Source organism: Hemitrygon akajei, unplaced genomic scaffold, assembly GCF_048418815.1.
Source record: "Hemitrygon akajei unplaced genomic scaffold, sHemAka1.3 Scf000044, whole genome shotgun sequence".
In the NCBI taxonomy this organism is placed as follows: domain Eukaryota; kingdom Metazoa; phylum Chordata; class Chondrichthyes; order Myliobatiformes; family Dasyatidae; genus Hemitrygon; species Hemitrygon akajei.
Genome location: NW_027331930.1, coordinates 1419085 through 1439655, shown reverse-complemented (window position 1 = coordinate 1439655; position 20571 = coordinate 1419085). Strand labels below are relative to the sequence as shown.

Sequence of the window (20571 nt, the reverse complement as noted above, 5' to 3'; positions counted from 1 at the left end):
TACGTAACACCACCTGGATAAACAGACCAAGAGTCTCTTCCAATCTGTGATGACCTGTTTTCTGGCCGAGTCCTTTCGACCTGCACCGGGACCATATTCGTTCATACTCCTCCCGTCCATGTACCTATCCAAATGTTTTCACCACTTTCTCTGGCCAATCTACACTCACACTGCTTTCTGAATTAGGAAAGCATCTCATCTTCCCCTTCAGCAACACACCTTTTACACTTAACTTATGACCTCTTGTTCTAGTCTCGCCCAAGCTGAGGTGGCAAAACCATTTGAATCATTCTCTCCAACTCAGGTCCTCAAATCCTGGGAAAATCATTATAAATGTTATCTGTAATCTTTCAATCTCCTTGATATCTTGCCCATAGATAGGTGGCCCAAACTGCACACAATACTCCAGGATCGTCCTCACTACCGTCCTTTACAACCTCAACATAGCATTCCAATTCGTGTTAACAGTACTTATATTTATGAATGCCAATGTGCCAAAAGCTCTGTCCATGACTCTACCTTGAGGTATGGGACTATATTGCCAGATCCACCTGTTCTCCACAGGTGACAATCCCCCGCCAGTCACTGTGTTAGTTCTACCTGGTTATTCCTGGCTAAGTGCAACACCTCACAATGGTCTACATTATATGCCAGCTGCAAAATCTTCAGCCCATTTATCTAGCGACTACAGTGCCCACTGACGTCACACTCTGTTCTCTGTCTGGGAACAATTTATCAAGCTGACCAGTCGGAAACTGGTTTAACATTTTGTAAGGCCTCTGGATATGACACGCAACTGTACTTCAGCGTGTTGAACTGCATCTGCCTCTATTTTCTCAAGGCAACATAGATACTATTTTCACATCTCCACCTCTCTCGTGAGTGACGGTCAGATGAAATATTTGAACGACAGGCAGCTCAGCCAGTGAGAGCAGGGGACAGCGGTGGGTCTGACCTACGATAAGCCGGGTGGAAATCTGTGCCATATTTAGCCCCTCCTCTTCCACTCCATTACCCTTCCGGACTGCAGCGAGTTGCTGCTATCGGTGGTATTAAGAAAAGATACAAAATTACACCGAATTACAAAATACGTAAGTAGTGCAAAAATGACTCATCAGTTAGGGTTCTAGATTTTACCTTAAGTACATGCGCTCTGGGATTAGACTTTTCCTCCTTAGTGACGAAGATACATGTTGTCCACTCTGTCTGTGCTTCTCATATTCCAATAAACCTCCGCCAGACACCCCTCAGGCGCTGTAGCTCCAGGGAAAATATCCTTAGATTTTCCAAACTGTCCTTATCTACTCAGAATCCAGGCAAAACTCTCTACCCACCGTCCAAAACCTCCATATTTTCCTATAATAGAATCGCAGCACTTGAGATGGGATTAAACTGGAGATTTATAAAACTGCAAAATATAGTATCTACCTGACACTGGAACGCAGTGCCTCGACTACTAAAGACAGGCAGTCCCGACACCGCCTTTACCACCCACCCTGAGTAGGCACTTTCAGGGAGTTATACACTGGGATCCGCCACAATCCCGCTTGATGTCCCGCGGTATCCTCCAGCACTAACTATCCTTTGTATAAAATGCTAACGGGAACTGAATGCAGTATTTCAGGAAACATACCAGGTCAGGCACCATCTAATGAGCCCATGTTTCGGATGATACCCTTCACTTTCAATATTGCCACCGGCACTTACAGGCCGAACTTGGTGCCCACCAAGACAGACCAGGGATCACCATTGCAAACTTCTGTCTGTATTTTTCAAACTTCCTGATATTTTTCCTGCATTCCCAGATTCCTCTGCTCTCTGCAGACCACATTCTCCTACCATTCACCCTACATTGGCTGTTCCTGGCAAAGTGCAACACATCACACTGGTCCACATTTCATTGCACTACAAAATCCTCAGCCGATTTACCCAGCTGCTACAGACATCTTCAACTTTCGATAATCTACTTCGCTGTCCACTCGCGCTCTGAATCTAGGTGTCATCTGTAAATCCAGTTTACCGTATTACCACTGAAATCCAAATACTTAAAGTGGCATGCAAAGGTTTGGGCACCCCTGGTCAAAATTTCTGTTACTGTGAATAGCTCAGTGAATAGAAGATGAACTGGTCTCCGAAAGTCATACGGTTAAATACGAAACATTCTTTACAACATTTTAAGCAAGATTAGTGTATTATTTCTGTTTTGTACAGTTTTAGAGTGAAGAAAAGGAAAGGAGAACCATGCAGAAGTTTGGGCATCCCAAAAGAATTAAGCTCTCAGATAACTTTTACCAAAGTGTCAGACCTTAATTAGCTGTTACGATATGGCAACAATGAATATAGAATTGAGACAGGCTTTTTTTTAATCATCAAATAAATCTTTTATTAAACACTGCTCAAGAAAACATAAAAGTAAACAAACGACTTACTTAACCGGAAGTGGACTGCTATACGGCAGCTCGAACAGTTCTTATAACGAGAAACACGAACTCAGTTCTTTAAAGTAGTAAATGCAAAAGTCCAATTGATTTACACAGTCAATTAGGAGAGACTTTCCTTGAAGTACTAAATTATCCTACGACGTGACGTTACTGCCGATCCCAAGTGAAAAATGCCTTGCCCGAAGGATTTACGATGAAGGAAATAAAACGGCTTAAAGGCGCTGACCTTTCCTTGGAGAAACCCTGCTCCAGTCCTTTCTGCTCTTTAGCAGGGACTATCTTGCATTGCAGGTTACTGATTACTTCCGAATGAAGATTAAATAAGGTCGAACCTGTTGTACCGCCGACAACAGCAACTTTTCTCCATCCTTCAGCTTCCCAAACTTAGATAATTCTTCACTCTCCGACTGGAGTTTAACAAGCAGTGATTTTTAGAACTGCCGGTATAACTTTTCTTACAGTAGAAATGAAAACTCCCCTTTCAAAACGAAACTGCGGCATAAAATCAAATGCGCAGCAGAACGAAGTCACCCCCTCGAAAATGTCAGCATCCTTCCAACAGTGGGATGACCAGAACTGTATGAAATACTCCAGATGTGGACGAGCCAGAGTTTTAAAAAGTTGCAGATTAATCTCCTGACTTTTCACCTCAATGCCCTTCTCCGAGCCTCTGTCAGGATCAAGCGTCAAGCTGACGGCCATCGCTCCAAGGCCCCACATTACCGACAGTAATTTATTAGCTAAAGGTGCTTCCACTGTACATATGCAGCATTTGTCAGACACAGACTATGGAAGTAAATTTTGACACAGTAGCTTGTGAAACTGCATTGAATTACCGACTCTTACCAATCTCCTGAAGACCATAAACTCTTAACGAAGGTTATGCTTAGGGGACTCTACCGAGGGGGTCTCCAAAATAATGTCTGTCTGTGGTGATGAATAAACACTTTCCTATCCATGAAGCGCTCAACGACTTCAGTGACTCGGTCATACTCAGAACATTTGGGGTCTCGTCCAGGACCCACCCCTAACCCTGACATATCGCCATCAAACTCACCAGTCTAGTGTGGGGAAGCATGCTTTAATCATAGCACCCTGTATGTGTCAAAGAACACGGCTCAAAGCCGAAGAGGCGGTAGGAAAGTCTGAGTGAGTGTGTGTGTGTGTGTGTGTGTGTGTGTGTGTGTGTGTGTGTGTGTGTGTGTGTGTGTGTGTGTGTGTGTGTGTGTGTGTGTGTGTAGACCCATTGTCTCTGCCTGACTTCGGATGACTATACAGTTGTCCGTCTCCAATTCAGTTTATCTCTCTTGGTTCATGCCCCTAATTTAATCTCCCTAGGCATTTGATAATGTACCCCATACAAGGCTTATTGAGAAAGTAAGGAGGCATGGGATCCAAGGGGACATTGCTTTGTGGATCTTGACTGGCATGCCCACAGTAGGCAAAGATTGGTTGTAGACGGGTCATATTATGCATGGAGGACGTCCACCAGTGCCGTGCCTCAGGAATCTGTTATAAGACCATAAGACCAAAGGATTTAGGACAGAAATAGGACATTCTGCCCAATAATCAAGAACAGAGGTCAAAATTCAAATTGCATTTATGATTATTTTATGTACAAATGAAACAGCCTTGAGACTCGTCACCTGTCCGGATCAGCAGACACCCCCACATGCACAGAGCAAGAATAATTTCAAATAGTTCACAAATCGGCTGTCTCCATTTAACAAAAGCAAGAACAGGAGTCAAAGTTCATATTGCATTTATTATTGAAGTCTGTATAAACGGAACAACCTTGAGATTCGATACTCCTTGAAATCCAACGGCTCCCAAAAGACAGTGTGCACTCCCGAATCCGCCAACACACCCAACTCTGTGCAAATCAGTGTGAGCCCACAAATCTGTGCTCACTGGTAAACGCGCATTCAATCCTTAAATCAGTGTGCACCCCGAAAGCAACGGACACCTCACAATTCCTGTGCACCCACCCTTCACATCCATAGCCCTAAATCTTAGCACATCCGTAAAGCAAGATCAGCCGCCGAATCACTCCTGCCTCCCCAGGTCTTCACTGTGTCCCGTTCCGTGTGCATTCAATGTTCGATAGGTTTCAAGCTGATTTCTCCCTCATTTTTTTGCCCAGAACCATCAACGCTCCTCAAAGGTTCACTCTTTCATTCCCTGTTCAACCTCCTCAGAGTTAAGCCCATGATATTGCTGTATCCCTTACAAACAATGCAATGCTATATAGTTCCTCGAACCAGTGTACACACTGTTGTCCCAGCCAAGTGTTCTCAGTCGCCAAGCCGTCACGACAAAGCGCCAGCGTTGTCTGCTAGCTACTCTCTGACACAAACACACACACGGGAGCTTATATAAAACTCATAGAAACATTAATAATGAACACATTATGAACTTTGAACTTTTTTTAACATGGAGGCAGCTATTTCGAGAACTGTTTGAAATGAGTTTTGCTCTCGGAAGCTCTGATGTGTCTGTGACGATTTCAGCGGGTTTCGGGGTGCACATGGAAATGGGGCTGCACATTGATTTGCTGATTTCAGGGCATGTTGGCGAATACTGATTTCGGAGTTTCAGTGAATTTCGGGGTGCACACAGCTTTGGGCGTGTGAGGGTGCAAAGGGATTTGGGAGTGCAAATCTATCTGAGGCACCGCACAGAATTGGGTGTGTCGGCGGATTTGAGGATGCACACAGATTGGGATGACCTTGGATTTCGGGATGTGATCATTCTCAATAATGTTTCATTTAATAACAAATAAACTTTGAACTTTGAACCGTGTTCTTGCGATTTGATTTAAGGTGGAGACAGCTATTTTGTGATTTGTTTGAAATGATTCTTGCTCTGGGAGTTGTCAGCAGGTTTCAGGTGTGGGTGGATTTGGGAGTGTCGGTAGGTTTGGGGTCCGCACGGGTCTGGGTATGTGGGTGGATTTGGGAGTGTCGGCAGGTTTGGGGTGTGCACGGGTCTGGGTATGTGGGTGGATTTGGGAGTGTCGGCAGGTTTGGGGTGCGCACGGATCTGGGTATCTAGGTGGATTTGGGAGCGTCGGCAGGTTTGGAGTGCGCACAGATCTGGGTATGTGGGTGGATTTGGGAGTGTCGGCAGGTTTGGGGTGCGCACGGATCTGGGTATGTAGGTGGATTTGGGAGCGTCGGCAGGTTTGAGGTGTGCACGGATCTGGGTATGTAGGTGGATTTGGGAGCGTCGGCAGGTTTGGAGTGCGCACAGATCTGGGTATGTAGGTGGATTTGCGAGCGTCGGCAGGTTTGGAGTGCGCACAGATCTGGAATTGTCAGTGGATTTGGGGGTGTCTGTGGATTCGGAGTGGGCTCGGATTTGGGGGTGCACACAGATTTGAGGATTACTCTGACTTAGGGATGCTTTGGTGAATATGTGGATTTCACCAGGGATTTGTGGATGTGAGCAGTCAGAGGGGTTTGTCAGCGAATATGGGGCTCGGTGGATTTGGGAAAACCAAATGAGGTGCGAGGATTTAAGGGGATGTCAATGATTATACGAAGCATATGCATGTGGGCGTGTGTTTGCAATTTAAACTTTGTTCTTGCTACTTTTAAGGTGGACGCAGCTATTTTGTACAGTAGTTGAAGTGAATCCTGGTCTGTGATAGTGTGCGCACGGATTTGGGGTGCGCATGTATTTGCGGATGTGCGCATATTTCGGGACTCATCGGTGAATCTCGGGTTACACACAGATTTGGTGGTAAATGTTGCTTTGAGGATATGCACAGTTTTAGGGGTAAGTCAGTGAATGTGCGAGTGCACTGGAATTTTCGGGTGTCGGTTGATTTTGGGATGGTTCAATGAAGTTTTGCCAGTGAGCACAGAATTGTGGGTGCACACTGATTTGCACAGAGTTGGGGGTGTTGGCGGATTTGGGGGTGAGCACTGGCTTGGGGGAGCCGGTGGATTTGGAGGTGTGTCAGATCTCAAGGTTGTTCCGTTTTTAATAAAATATTAATAAATTCAATGTGAATTTTGTCCTCCGTTCTTGTTTTATTTTAAATGGAGATAAGTATTTGTGACATGATTTTTGCTCGGTGAAAATATAATGTGCATGTGTGGGTGACTGCTGAAATTGAGCTGTGACGAGTCTCAAGTTTGTTTTATTTCCACATACATTAATAATAAATGCAATTTGAAATTTGGCCTCTGTTTTTACTTTGTTAAGATTTAGCAGCCATTTGTGAAGTGTTTGAGCTGAGAGTTCGAGAACATATGCATTGCGGAGACAGATGGGAAGAGGCTGAACCAAGGGGGATAAACTGAATTGGAGGTGCACGGGCACGTGTATAGTCAGGCAGGGACAAGCAGAGACACAGACACAGAAACACACACACACACACACACACACACACACACACACACACACACACACACACACACACACACACACACACACACTTACTTTCGTACCGTGTTCTGTGACACCTACGGAGTGACATGAATAAAACATACAACCCCCCCCCCCCCGCCACAAGACTGCTCAATTTTATGGCATGTGTTCGGGTTAGGGATGGGTCCTGGATGAGCCCCCAAATGATCTGTGCGTGACCAAGACATTGAAGCAATGTCACAGTGATTCAGTACAATTTCACAGGCACAGTGACATAATTTACTTCAATATTCTCTGTCAGACAACTGGTTCTTTTGAAGTACATATTTACAGTGGAAGCATATTTAATTGATAAAACACCTCGGACGGTTCAGTCACCTTTGTTGTAACACACTAACTCCCACAAATGATCTAAATATTATTCATTAATTTATTCACAATCTGTCTTCGCAGGGATTGCACCTGTCTGACGTAATTGGTTTGTAAATAATATAAAAACCTTTATTCTTCAATCTGTTGAAATCTGCCCCTGTGGAATTGTTAAATGACTTTAAAAACCCCAGGCATGTGCTGCCTTAACATTTCATTCCGAGAGATCGCCTGTCGCACAAAGAGACAAATCACTGGCCAGAGAAAATGTCTGCAATGTTCGATAGTTATATCAATGTGGTGAAAATATTGTACGTGTTCATTGCCGTCATTGGAGTTCCTGGTGAGTGAGCAGAGCATTTCATGTTCGGTATTTCTATGTGTTAACCGGTGCGAACCTGTTTAAGATAATGTTACAAGCTTGCAACCTGATCATCACTGCGCAAATATCCATCAGAGATATCGATCTTGTCAATGTCACATTCTGAATTTTCATATTTAATAACAAGTGGAACTAATTCTATGTTTCTCCTCTCACTCACGGGATCGAATTGAACGCTGTTCTTGCCTTGAATGACTCCTTGTCCAGAGATGTCCCAATCCTGGGGCCAGGGATCTCTCCGGGAAGTTGTGACTGGGAGATGTTTGCATTCTGAAGTACACTTTTCCTAAGTTATTGATCAAAGGGAAACCCTAGTCCTGTGCTTCACGTCTCCCTGTGGAGTCTGTCACGGTCCGATCCCACTGTCTGTTGGTCAATTATTGGGGCTGATCACCTGAACCAGTGTTTACGGATCTGCTGACGTGTGTTATCGAATTAAACTGCGCTGCAGATATAATCCATTAACGGAGCAACTCAGTCACAGGTCACTAAGTTGTTCCTTCTTTCCCTCTGAAACCCGTCATAAATCGGGGCAGCGCTTCGTCCTGAAGGAGGGCTCGACACGAAAGGAAAGATGATTCAATTCCATGGATGCTGCCTGGCCTGCTGAGTTCCTCCAGTTTTGTTTTCCCCCATTCTCGGCCTCATCAGATGCTGATTTTCCAGAGTCCTGGTCAGTCACAGTTAATTCAGTGAAACCAGCCCCATCAGCGACTGGAATGGGGATCAGCACCGATCGTTGTTGTTCATGCAGATCGTTTTTATCGCCAACGATTCCCCACACATCGTCTTATCTCCACACTGAAGAAGACAGGTCAGAGACAGTGCGACTCGTTTCTGGTGTTAGATTAGCAGCCGTTTACAATCTCCAGCACTCCCGAGTTTTAGCAAAAGCCCGATCCCATGTTAATTTACAGAGAATGTTTTCAGTAATGCCCAGTGTCTGTTTCCTTTCTCCGGTGAATGTAGTGGCGATTGTGATCCTGTCCCGGGGAAAGTGCAGCCTCTCTACCTGCACCACTCGCTACCTGGTGGCCATGGCAGCGGCGGATCTGCTGACGATTGTCACCGTGGTCATTTTGTTTCGAATCAGAAAGTATTACTTCCCGTGGAGTTTTCTGGGCATCACCCCTGTGTGCAGATTTATTGATGTACTGGGCTACACAGACACACACTGTTCTGTCAGGTTCACCGTCACTTTCACCTTTGACCGGTTTGTCGCCATTTGCTGCCAGAAACTGAAAACAAAATATTGCACCGGGAAAACTGCGGCTGTGGTTCTGACAACAACCGGCGTACTGTCCTGTCTGAGAAACGTTCCCCGATACTTCACATGGGAACCGGCGGTGATCATCGACAATGTACCGTGGCTCTGTATTGCCAAGAACAATTATTTCATTGACCCCTGGTGGGTAGGATATGACTGGCTCGATACGGTTTTAACTCCGTTCCTCCCTTTCGCTGGGATCCTGCTGCTCAACGCTCTGACAGTCAGGCACATTGCAGTGGCCAGTCGGATCCGTAAGGGGCTGAAGGGTCAGAGCAAGGGGGAGAACCGCAGTGACCCGGAGATGGAGAGCAGGAGGATGTCTGTGGTTTTACTCTTCGCCCTCTCCGGCAACTTCATCCTCCTGTGGATGACAATGGTTGTAAATTTCATATATTATCAGGTCTCAGGAAAAAGACTCAATTTCAATGATTCTGAATGGATCTTTCACTTCGTCGGGTTTTTTTCCTGATGGATTTCAGCTGCTGCACGAACACATTTATTTACGCGGTGACTCAGTCGAAATTCAGGGAGCTGGCGATCAGCGCGGTGAAATATCCGGTCACTTCGATGGTTCAGTTGATTAATGGCGCCGCATCCTGAGCTGTCGCCAGAGGCGGCGGCAGAGTTTCCAGACCGGGCTCCAGCTCTGCAGATTCACCGCCTGATCTCCCAAGTGTTATTCCCGGGCGGATTCTCCCATCGACCGGCAGTCCGGGACGTTAAGATAGTGTGTGTGTGGGGAGGGGCAAAGCACTGTCCAAGAGAGTCAGAACCTCATTCTTCTCGCCAGATGCCAGACAAAGAACTACTCCGGAATGCCGCCCGCACATTCGTCGGCGGATATGTCCATCTATTCCCATTCCGCTCACCAACTTCACTGTCAGACATTCCCTCAAGACGGCGCGTGTCGAGTCAGATGCTCATTTACTAACCCAAAGTGAATCACATCAATCCCCACCTTCTCCTTGAATGATTGGCTACATTTAAAAAAAGGCTTTCGATTAACGGCGGTGGACACTCCAACTTAAAGGCGATTCCTGTTATCGACTGGACTGGACTGTGGTGTAGAGAATTTGGGAAATAAAATCCTCACTGCTTCTGTCTTCTAATGAAAGTTAAATTACCCCCCAAAAATCCTATCGATTATACGTAATGAAACACAATACTGCGAATTCAATTAAGGTTACACCCCTGATTAAGAAAGCGGATCAATGAAATCTGTCAAGCCCCCAACAATTGCAATGAAGCCTGCATGATTTCTTTCCTGATATGCTTCACCTGTGTTTAATCGTTTCATAATGAAAAAAACCTACACGATCCGGAAGCATGATTTGCAACAGGACAAAAGGAATAATTAAGTATAGTAAGTCATGGTGATATAATTCCTTCCCTTCTTGTTTCTCCCATAAACCCAGCACTTTTATGTTTCCATTCTAATTCATGTCGATATAATTCCGTCCGTTCTTATTTTACCCCTTTTTCCCCATACACTGACTCCTGGTGTGTTGGATATGACTGGCTTGATACGGTTTTAACTCCGTTCCTCCCTTTCGCTGTGATCCTGCTGTTCAACGCTCTGACAGTCCGGCACATTTTAGTGGCCAGTCGGGTCCGTAAGGGGCTGAAGGGTCAGAGCAAGGGAGAGAACCGCAGTGACCTGGAGATGGAGAGCAGGAGGAGGTCTATGGTTTTACTCTTCACTCTCTCCGGCAGCTTCATCCTCCTGTGGATGAAAACGGTTGTAAATTTCATACATTACCAGATATCAGAAACAGGAATCGATTTCAATGATTCTGAATGGATCTTTCACTTCGTCGGGTTTTTTTCCTGATGGATTTCAGCTGCTGCACGAACACATTTATTTACGCGGTGACTCAGTCGAAATTCAGGGAGCAGGCGATCAGCGCGGTGAAATATCTCGTCACTTCGATGCTTCAGTTGATTAACGGCGCCGCATCCTGAGTAGTCGCCAGAGGCGGCGGCAGAGTCTCCAGTCCGGGTTCCAGCTCCTCAGATTCACCGCCTGATCTCCCAGGTGTTATTCCCGGGCGGATTGTCCCATCGACCGGCAGTCCGGGACGTTAAGATAGTGTGTGTGTCGGGAGGGGCAAAGCACCGTCCAAGAGAGTCAGAACCTCATTCTTCCCGCCAGATGCCAAAGGACACATCCGGAATGCCGCCCGCACATTCGTCTGCGGATATGTCCATCTATTCCCATTCCGCTCACCAACTTCACTGTCAGACATTCCCACAAGACGGCGCGGGTCGAGTCAGATGCTCATTTACTAACCCAATGTGAATCCATGCTAACTCGGACCGATCCTGTTACTGCTATCCAAATGTACCGCTATTTCATCTTTTATAATTGACTCCCGTATCTTCCCCACCACAGATGTCAGGCTAACTGGTCTATAATTCCTTGTTTTCCCTCTCTATCCTTTCTTAAAAACTGGGATAAAATTAGCTACCCTCCAATCCTCAGGAACCGATCCTAAATCTATAGAACATTGGGAAATGATTACCCATGCGACCACGATTTCCAGAGCCATCTCTTTAAGTACCCTGGGAACTGAAGTACCACCAGGCCCTGGGAATTTATCAGCCTTCAGTCCCATCAATGTACCCAACACCATTTTCTGCCCAATCTGTATTTCCTTCAGTACCTCCGGTACCCTAGGTCCTTTGACGCTGTTAGAACTGTCTGTGTCTTCCCTAGTGAAGACAGATCCAAAGTACCTGTTCAACTCGTCTGCCATTTCCTTGTTCCCCAGCATATATTCACCCATTTCTGTCTTCAACGGCCCAACTTTGGTCTTAACTATTGTTTTTCCTCTTCATATAACTAAAGAAGCTTTTTCTATCCTCCTTTATATTCTTGGCCAGCTTACCTTCGTACCTCGTGTTTGCTACCTGCATTGCCTTTTTGGTTATCCTCTGTTGCTCTTTAAAAGTTTCCCAATTTTCTGGCTTCCCACTCATCTTTGCTATGTTATACTTCTTCTCTTTTAATTTTATACTGTACTTGACTTCCCTTGTCAGCCACGTTCGCCCCTTACTCCCCTTAGAATCTTTCTTCCTCTTTGGAATGAACTGATCCTGCAGCTTCTGTATTATTCCCAGAAATAGCTGCCATTGTTGTTTTATTGTCATCCCTGCTAGGGTATCCTTCCAGTCAACTTTGGCCAGCTCCTCCCTCAAGGCTCCATAGTCCCCTATGTTCAACTGTAATACTGACCCTTCCGATTTTCCGTTCTCCCTGGCGATGCATTTTGACAATGGATTATCTAACATTACCAGCGTGGAAAGCATTCCAGTTGTTTAACACTATAACTACACCTTTATTGCCGATCGGATTGATTCTACTTTTTAACGCTTTAACGGTCAGTCATATTATCGCGGCAAACAGAGTTCGCCGGGGGCTCAGGAACAGCAGAGAGAAAAAGAATGATCCAGAGGTGGAGAACCGGAGAAGGTCAATAATTTTGTTGTTCGCTCTTTCTGCCAATTTCATATTGTTGTGGATCCCCTATATTGTATATACTATGAACTGGCAAGTCCAGAATTACTCTTACACAGACAGATATTTGAACACCCCGACGTATATCCTGCAACCGTTTGGGTTGATGTTGCAGTTTCTCTCCACCTGCACCAACACGTGTATCTACACTCTGACACAAAGGAAATTCAGGGAGGAATTGACGTATGGACTCAAACATCTGCTCATATTAAGTGGTCGGCTCTGTAGGTAAAAGGCATGTCCGATTGTAAAGTTTGTTGTGAGTTCAAATAAATGGTGATATCATTCAGATTTCCAGGAAGTTAACCATACTTTCATGCAACCTGGTGGGAGAACGTTAATAACTTGTCATTAACTTGGGCAGATGTGCCAACGAATGAAGGCTCGCTAATGAGATCTTCACGTGAGCAGAGACTACATTGAAAAATGCCAACCACCCACGTGATGCTGGTGTGATTTTTCTTCCATTGCTACAGGTCCATTACAATTCACAGATTAGCGGTTTCTAGCACACAAGTGAACTTTCTCGTTGAGAACCTGAGCAATATGTCGAGAACATGGAAAGCCCGTGACGGGTAAAGTGAGCTAGAATGATCGTAACATCCATTTCTAGCACACGAGTGAACTTTCTCGTTGAGAACCTGAGCAATATGTCGAGAACATGGAAAGCCCGTGACGGGTAAAGTGAGCTAGAATGATCGTAACATCCATTGCATTGGCGCTTTTCGAATGCCTTTCCGTTCTGGAAACGCGTGGTCCCTTACATAAACGGAAGTTTAATAACGATACTATCGTCTGACCCATAAATGGACATGCTTAGCAGCTGACTTCGATGGGATGTTATGAATGCAAGCAAGCTTGTCTTCCACTGAGGTTTGGTGGTTATACCCAATCTAGAACCATGGTAATTCTAAGATAAGAGCCGCTTCTCTTTGGAAGGATGTGCTGAAACTGGAGAGGGTTCAAAGGCGGTTACTAAAATGGTTCCAGGATTGAATGACTTATCAAATCAAGAACATTTAATGGTTATCACTACAGCTTTATTCCCGATCGGTTTGATTCTATTGATGTGAATAATATTTGTAATGTTGTTTCGCTTAGGAAGCGCGCGGCTCTTTACGAAAACTGGTTTAAAATGTCTGGCAAACGAAACTCTCGTTTGACCTGTAAATGGACATGTTTAGCAGTCTGACTCCGTGGAGTTCTTATCAGAAATTAAGTTGGTGAGTGAAGCTTCTCTGTACAATCAAGCATCGCTAAATAACATTGTACTCTCGGGGGTAGGAGAAGTGACTGATCGCATCGAAGCTCTTGATTCTACCAAATACACCGCACCGAAAACCAGATGCACAGAAAGTTCCTGACTTTCTTCACCTCCGATGTAGTCTGGTGTCTGAACCTCTGGTTTCTTCCTCCTGAAACCAATAATCAGCTCCTTGGGTAACAGGTTGTTGTTGTGGAACCACGCTTCCAGTGTTGTTGTTTATTTCATCTCCCTGCTATGGTTGCAAGGACGAGGCTGAGGATGAACCCATGTGCAGGACAGAGGCACGGAGGCAGAGTTGTGAGGGGCGTTAGCACCGTGACGAGAGGGAAACCGGTATCCAGCAGAGTCTTTACACGGAGACAGTGTTTACGTAGAGTATCCAGGAAATGATGCGGAGCTTAGAACTGGCAGTCCTAAGGAATCAGGAAACGAGGTTTACTCACACTAGAGTCGACCAACGAACTGGCAAAGCATGGCCGTGACGCCCGAGTTTTACCCTATTTTCGCTAATGAGAACCATGTGTTCTGTAATTAGTAGAACTGAGAATGATCGGAAATCAGACGAGGGGATTAATGCCCAATTAAGGAGGTAATAGCAAGATGGGGAATTGCCAGACGGGTCCATGATAGTACCGAACCCCCCCCCCCCCCCGCCCCTTCAGCGGGAGCCTCCAGGCGATCCTCCAGGCTTGTCCCGATGGTCCGGATGGAAGTCTTGGATGTGAGTGTAAACTGAAATTTACCAGACCAAATAACTACACCACAAACAAGTCTTTATTTAATCTTTCACCCGTTTATTTGCTCGAATTCAGCCGGCGAGAAAGGACTCGGAGCCGATCATCAGGAAGACTGAGTATCTCTCTCTCTCTCTCTCCCCGGCAGCTCGCAACGAGCTTTCTGTCTAACACTCAGAAACATGACAATTTATAGAACTGGTGGAACAAAGAACAGTCGGTTCCATGGACATTCCCACCAAATTAGTTACAGCAAAACTTAATTAATTAGATAAGAATGTACATTAAATCACGGGTTTTACTTACAGACAAATTCTTGATTTATCAGCAAAACTTCGATAGACCAAGGTGGGAACATAGATCAGTGACGTCACATCGTGGGGCATGATATCGGCAACCTAGGGCTAAGGGTAAAACCTTCAACCAGGTCAGTCCAGTTTCTGGTGTAAGTTTGGCCAGCTGATCATTCACGGCACTATTGGCTGGTTCCACTATGCCGGCTGCTTTTGGAAGGCAGGTGCAGTGGAACTGCTGTTTTATAGCAAGTTCTTTACAGACTTCCTCATTTATTTTGGCTACAAAATGTGGCGCATTGACCGAGTTTATCATTTCTGGAAGTCCATAGTGAGGAATTATTTATTTTAGAAATATTTTCACAACAGTCATCTACTAAATGCATCTACTGTCACTAAGCAATACTGATAACAATATACTCTAGGAAATTCTATAAAACCAAGCTGTAAACAAGAAAAAAGGCCCGCCAGACAAGGGGGTAGTTCCGGAAACAAAAGGCACTTTCTTTCCAGCATTCATTCTTTTAGAAATTAAACATGTTTTGGCTCGCTTTTCAAGTCAAGTCAAGTCACTTTTATTGTCATTTCGACCATAACTGCTAGTACAGTGCATAGTTCAAATGAGCAACGTTTTTCAGGACCATGGTGTTACATCACACAGTACAAAAACTAGACTGAACTATGTAAAAAACAACACAGGGAAAGCTACACTAGACTACAGACCTACACAGGACTGCATAAAGTGCACAAAAACAGTGCAGGCATTACAATAAATAATAAACAGGACAATAGGGCAGTAAGGTGTCAGTCCAGGCTTCAGGTATTGAGGAGACTGATGGCTTGGAGGAAGAAACTGCTACATCGTCTGGTCGTGAGAGCCCGAATGCTTCGGAGCCTTTTCCCAGACGGCAGGAGGGAGAATAGATTGTATGAGGGGTCCTTCATAATGTTGTTTCCTTTGCGGATGCAGCGTGTAGTGTGAATATCCATGATGGCGGGAAGAGACACCCCGATGATCCTCTCAGCTGACCTCACTATCCGCTGCAGGGTCTTGCGATCCGAGATGGTGCAATTTCCGAACCAGGCAGTGATGCAGCTGCTCAGGATGCTCTCAATACAACCCCTGTAGAATGTGATGAGGATGGGGGTGGGAGACGGACTTTACTCAGCCTTCGCAGAAAGTAGAGACGTTGCCAGGCTTCTTTGCTATGGAGCCGGTGTTGAGGGACCCGGTGAGATTCTCCGTCAGGTGAACACCAAGAAATTTGGTGCTCTTTACGATCTCTACCGAGGAGCCGTCGATGTTCAGTGGGGAGTGGTCGCTCTGTGCCCTCCTGAAGTCAATAACCATCTCTTTTGTTTTTGTTCACATTAAGGGACAGGTTGTTGGCTCTGCACCAGTCCATTAGCCGCTGCACCTCCTCTCTGTGAGCTGACTCATTGTTCTTGCTGATGAGACCCACCACGGTCGTGTCATCGGCGAACTTGACGATATGGTTCGAGCTGTGTGTTGCAGCACAGTCGTGGGTCAGCAGAGTGAACAGCAGTGGACTGAGCACGCAACCCTGGGGAGCCCCCGTGCTCAGTGTGATGATGTTGAAGATGCTGTTCCCGATCCGGACTGACAGAGGTCTCCCAGTCAGGAAGTCTAGGATCCAGTTGCAGAGGGAGGTGTTCAGGCCCAGTAGGCTCAGCTTTCCAATCAGTTTCTGAGGGATGATTGTGTTGAATGCTGAACTGATGTCTATGAACAGCATCCGAACGCATGTGTCTTTTTTGTCCAGGTGGGTTAGGGCCAGGTGGAGGGAGGTAGCAATGGCAGCATCTGTTGAGCGGTTGGGACGGCACGCAAACTGCAGGGGGTCCATTGAGGGGGGCAGCAGGGTCTTGATATGCCTCATGACGAGCCTCTCGAAACACTTCATGATGATGGATGTGAGTGCAACGGCTTCTTCGGCACGGGGACGATGGTGGCGGCCTTGAAGCACGTTGGAACGGTGGCGCTGCTCAGGGAGATGTTGAAGATGTCAGTGAGAACATCTGCTAGCTGGTCTGCAGGTGATGTTGTCCTGTAATTGGTGATGTCCTGGATGCCCTTCCACATGCGCCTCGTGTCGCCGCTGTCCTGGAAGTGGCTGTGGATTAGCTGGGCGTGTGCACGCTTTGCAGCTGCTTTCTGGAAATCTGGGTGCCAGCAAGATTGTAATAATCTATTAACCATTCAACCATTCCCTCCTTGCCCAGGCGTGTACAATTATATACATAATCTATCAAAATAGGTAAGAACACAGAGGGAACACAGACCTGACCTGCAGAGGTCATCCATAAATTGTTCTGAGGTTCAAGGTGGCAAACCATGTGGGACCATAGTTCACGCTCTCCTTCAGGGGCGTCCTCCTGAAACGTACGTATCTCCCCCATGTCTGGCATGCCCGTCCTTAGATTGTGTCTAATAGGAGCTTGCTGGGTTCCCGAGGTGTCTAAACGTGTGGGATTCGAGGCTGTCTGTCTAGCTGCTGCATCAGCCCTGGCATTACCAATAGATATCTCATCAGATTCCCCAGTATGGGCTGCACATTCCGTAATAGCCAAAACTCGAGGAGGCTGTAGAGTGCTGAGTAATTGTCAGGAAACAAGTCAGGAAACCCTCAAAGCTCTGTAGTCTGTGCATAACGGGAGTCTGTGTAAAAGTTCTCATTTAAATCTGTTGCTAGGATACAGGCACGAGTCAGAGTGAGCAGCTCAGCCTTCTGGGAAAGAGGCTTACGTCACTGTCTGTCATTATCACATAGCCAGGACATCGTTTCCTCACTGGATTACCAGAGACCTTCTATCCTCATAAAACGTTGCCTCGGGCTTGAGGGGGTAATGTGGAAGGGGTGGGAGAGTCTGTCCTTCTTTCACGGTGATCCAAACAGGGGGTGGGGGGGGGGTGAACTTGGTGCGGCCGACTTCATGGCCTGAAATTGTCCGGAGATGTGGTACAACATCTTGGGTTTGGTCAATATTAAAAGAGTGTCTCCGGTCTTCACCTTCAACTCCTTTCAGTATCGGAGTTGGCCCGCAGCCAAGTCCGGCCAGTCTCCCTTGGTGCTAAAGGCTTGTTTCATCAGGGCATAGGCAAGAAACCCACGCTCTTTAGCTTGAACCCAGGGCAAACCCTAATGGTGGTATGGGGAATCACCAATCCTGTCTGTCACCAAAGGAAACCTGGAACTTCGGCCAGTAATGCACTGCTCTCTTTTCCTTTAGCCTCTCCAGTCACGGTGACTTTGAACTTCTGTCCCTCGAGGGGTGCATAATATCGGCTTTCCTCAGTTGAGCACCACGTAGGGGTCAAATGAGGGTCTGCCTCCGGCAGAGAGGATCCGAACGCAGTGGAGTCCAGATTCAGTGCCCACCACTGGAGGGGGATTCGGTAACTGGGGAAGCTGTCGGTTGTTCTCTAGTCCGTGTATAGAATCTCCACTTGCAATGGACAGAGCGAGTCTCACTCTGCTAGATTACACCCCAGACTGGTGGTGGCTGTAAATGAAACCGCACACTGGGTCCCCCTGGAGTTCCATGTGCGTTCCGTGCCATTATTAGAGGTTTGGTCTCCTGCGAGAGTGCGTAGCGGGCCACAAATCTCTCCGAAAGTCCGGTCCCAATTCCCCAGGGTTACGTTTGGATTCAAGTACTTTAGTGATGTTTACAGGTTGTTGGAGAGCCCTCTCCAAGGCTTGAATAATCTGGTCTGTCTGTTCATTCTCATCATGGATTCCCACCTCTAACTCCTGATAGGTTTGGTATCTTAATTCTGCCTTCCATTTCCGCCCCTCATCAGCTGAGAGAATCATGCAGCAGAGACCGAATGAATCTTGCGGGGTCACATTATACATTTGTATAGTACTGCGGACATACCGAGCAATCTGTGCTGGGTTTTCTTTTCTATCTGGGGCGGAATTCATGATCACTATCATTTCTTGAGGCTTCCAGGGTGCGTACACAGGAATCACTGAGAGCTATCCCTCCTCCGCTGCTCATGGATTAGGCTGCATTCGGGTGGGCAATTGTCTCTTTGGAGCCATTAACTCTGGGGTTTCAGTGGATTCTCCCCTCCCTGTCTCGGAATAATCCTCGGTATTCCCTTTCTGGATCTGAGGGTATAGAGAGCCATCCCTTTCCCGCTGCCGCTGCTTTACCCGAGTGGTCACCGTATCTGAGTACTGGGAGGATTGGGGTTCGGGAGCACTCGGCCCCTGGTAAGGTGGGGAGGGGTACGGTGGGTGCCCACTCCTCATCACGGTCACCATCCTCAAACAGGATCTGTATCCCAGACATGGGTTCGGGATCCCTTGTTTCCCTGTCAGTTCGAACTTTAGACTGATGTTCCTGCCCTTCTCTCCTATCTAGGCCGGCCTTGGTTTGCTGACGTTGTTTTTCCTGCTCTCGTTTTCGGCGCCCATTCACCCATTCACACTCCGCCTTTAGCGTCTTCTGCAGTACATACCTCTCTCCCTTTGTCACACGCATTATCCCTCCAACTTGCTAATCATGTACTGTTCCACTTTGCATCGGCCTTATCCTTCCATTGCCTTTTCAACAATTTCCACTTCTTCCCACATTTCATCTTCCATATCAAATTTACTGCTTGTTCTCAAGAGGTGATATCGCAGGCTCCCGCTCAGTGGCCACATTCCCCCCCCCCCCCCCCCCAATCTTTTTATTCAGCGCTGCGGTCAACATTCACAAATCTTTCTCCTTGTCTGGAAAACTCTCACACACATTGTGTAGGGCTGCTCTCGGCCCACTCGTATTACTCGACTCCATGCCCTCTAAGTAATTTACCCGGCACAAAGCCTCCTGCTCGATTAACAATCAGATAAATTCACCCAGCAGGCACCACCTGCTGAATTGATAAATTTACCCAGCCCGTCTGTCTCCTGCCCAGTTAGTAAAATTTACCTGGTACCTTCTTCTGCTCAGTTAATATATTTACCAGGATCCGACTCCTACTCAATTAATAAAATTTGCCTAGCTTCTACAAGTCTTCTGACAGATACTTTCCCGATCCCGTCAAGGTATGCAAGCAGCCCTCGGCCAGGAACCGTGCCTCCAAAGGAACTACCGGAGAGCGACAAAAGGTGAAATACCCGTTGGGCGCCCGGTCGGTCTCCGCAGTCCCCGGAGTGGTCCGGCCGCTTACTCAGTCTGTCTGCTTCGCACCCTCTGTATTGGGATCCTGTTCGTGACGCCCAATGTTAAAGTCGAATCTGAATAAAACTCGGGAGACCAGTTTCCTCTAGGCACCACAGTTTATTGGATTCTCTTGCAAGAGTTTGAGACCCTGTTATCAAAGGGAAGGCATGTCAGTGCTGCCAACCATCTGACAAGTGGACTCTCTCAGTCAGGTTACAGCAGTATATTTATACATAGTAAGTCCCATACGTCACTGTTGCAAGCTGCTATTAGAACCAAGTCTGTTAGTGCAAAACTTAAGGTCTTAGATAACAGAGTGCACTAACTCAAGGCTTGAATATAGATGGATATACAGTCCAGTCCTTATCAGCTATTCCCTTTGCAAGGTCCTGACTTCATTCCAGACAGATGTTCATTGCTGTCCTTATCGATGAGTGCTTACTCAAACACGGGTACAATATACATTATCAAATTCTCAATGTCCCTCTGACAATTAAATGGAAACCAGTATAAGCCGTTTACTTTCTTAACTGCTGAAGACAGAGTTTACTTTTGTTCAAAAATTCCTGTTCAGTCCCAATTATTCTTTTAGCTAGAGGTTACTTGGGTTCAAAATGATTTTTTATATATCCGCATTTCCTCAGAATGATTTCTCCCCAGTGTGAACAAGCTGATGTTCTTTCAGCTGAGCTGAATCAGTGAATCCCTTCCCACATTCTGGGCAGATGAATGGCTTCTCC

At 46.4% G+C, this 20571-nt stretch overlaps 1 protein-coding gene across 1 annotated transcript in view; it reads left to right on the top strand.

The window, feature by feature from the left end:
* LOC140720516 (uncharacterized) overlaps positions 1–19913 on the top strand; it is a 113121-nt gene extending 93208 nt beyond the window's left edge. The window contains exon 6 of the mRNA XM_073035359.1: positions 19714–19913. Coding sequence (XP_072891460.1) covers positions 19714–19913 — 200 coding nt within the window. The remainder of the gene's footprint in view (positions 1–19713) is intronic.
* Positions 19914–20571: the final 658 nt, after the last annotated feature.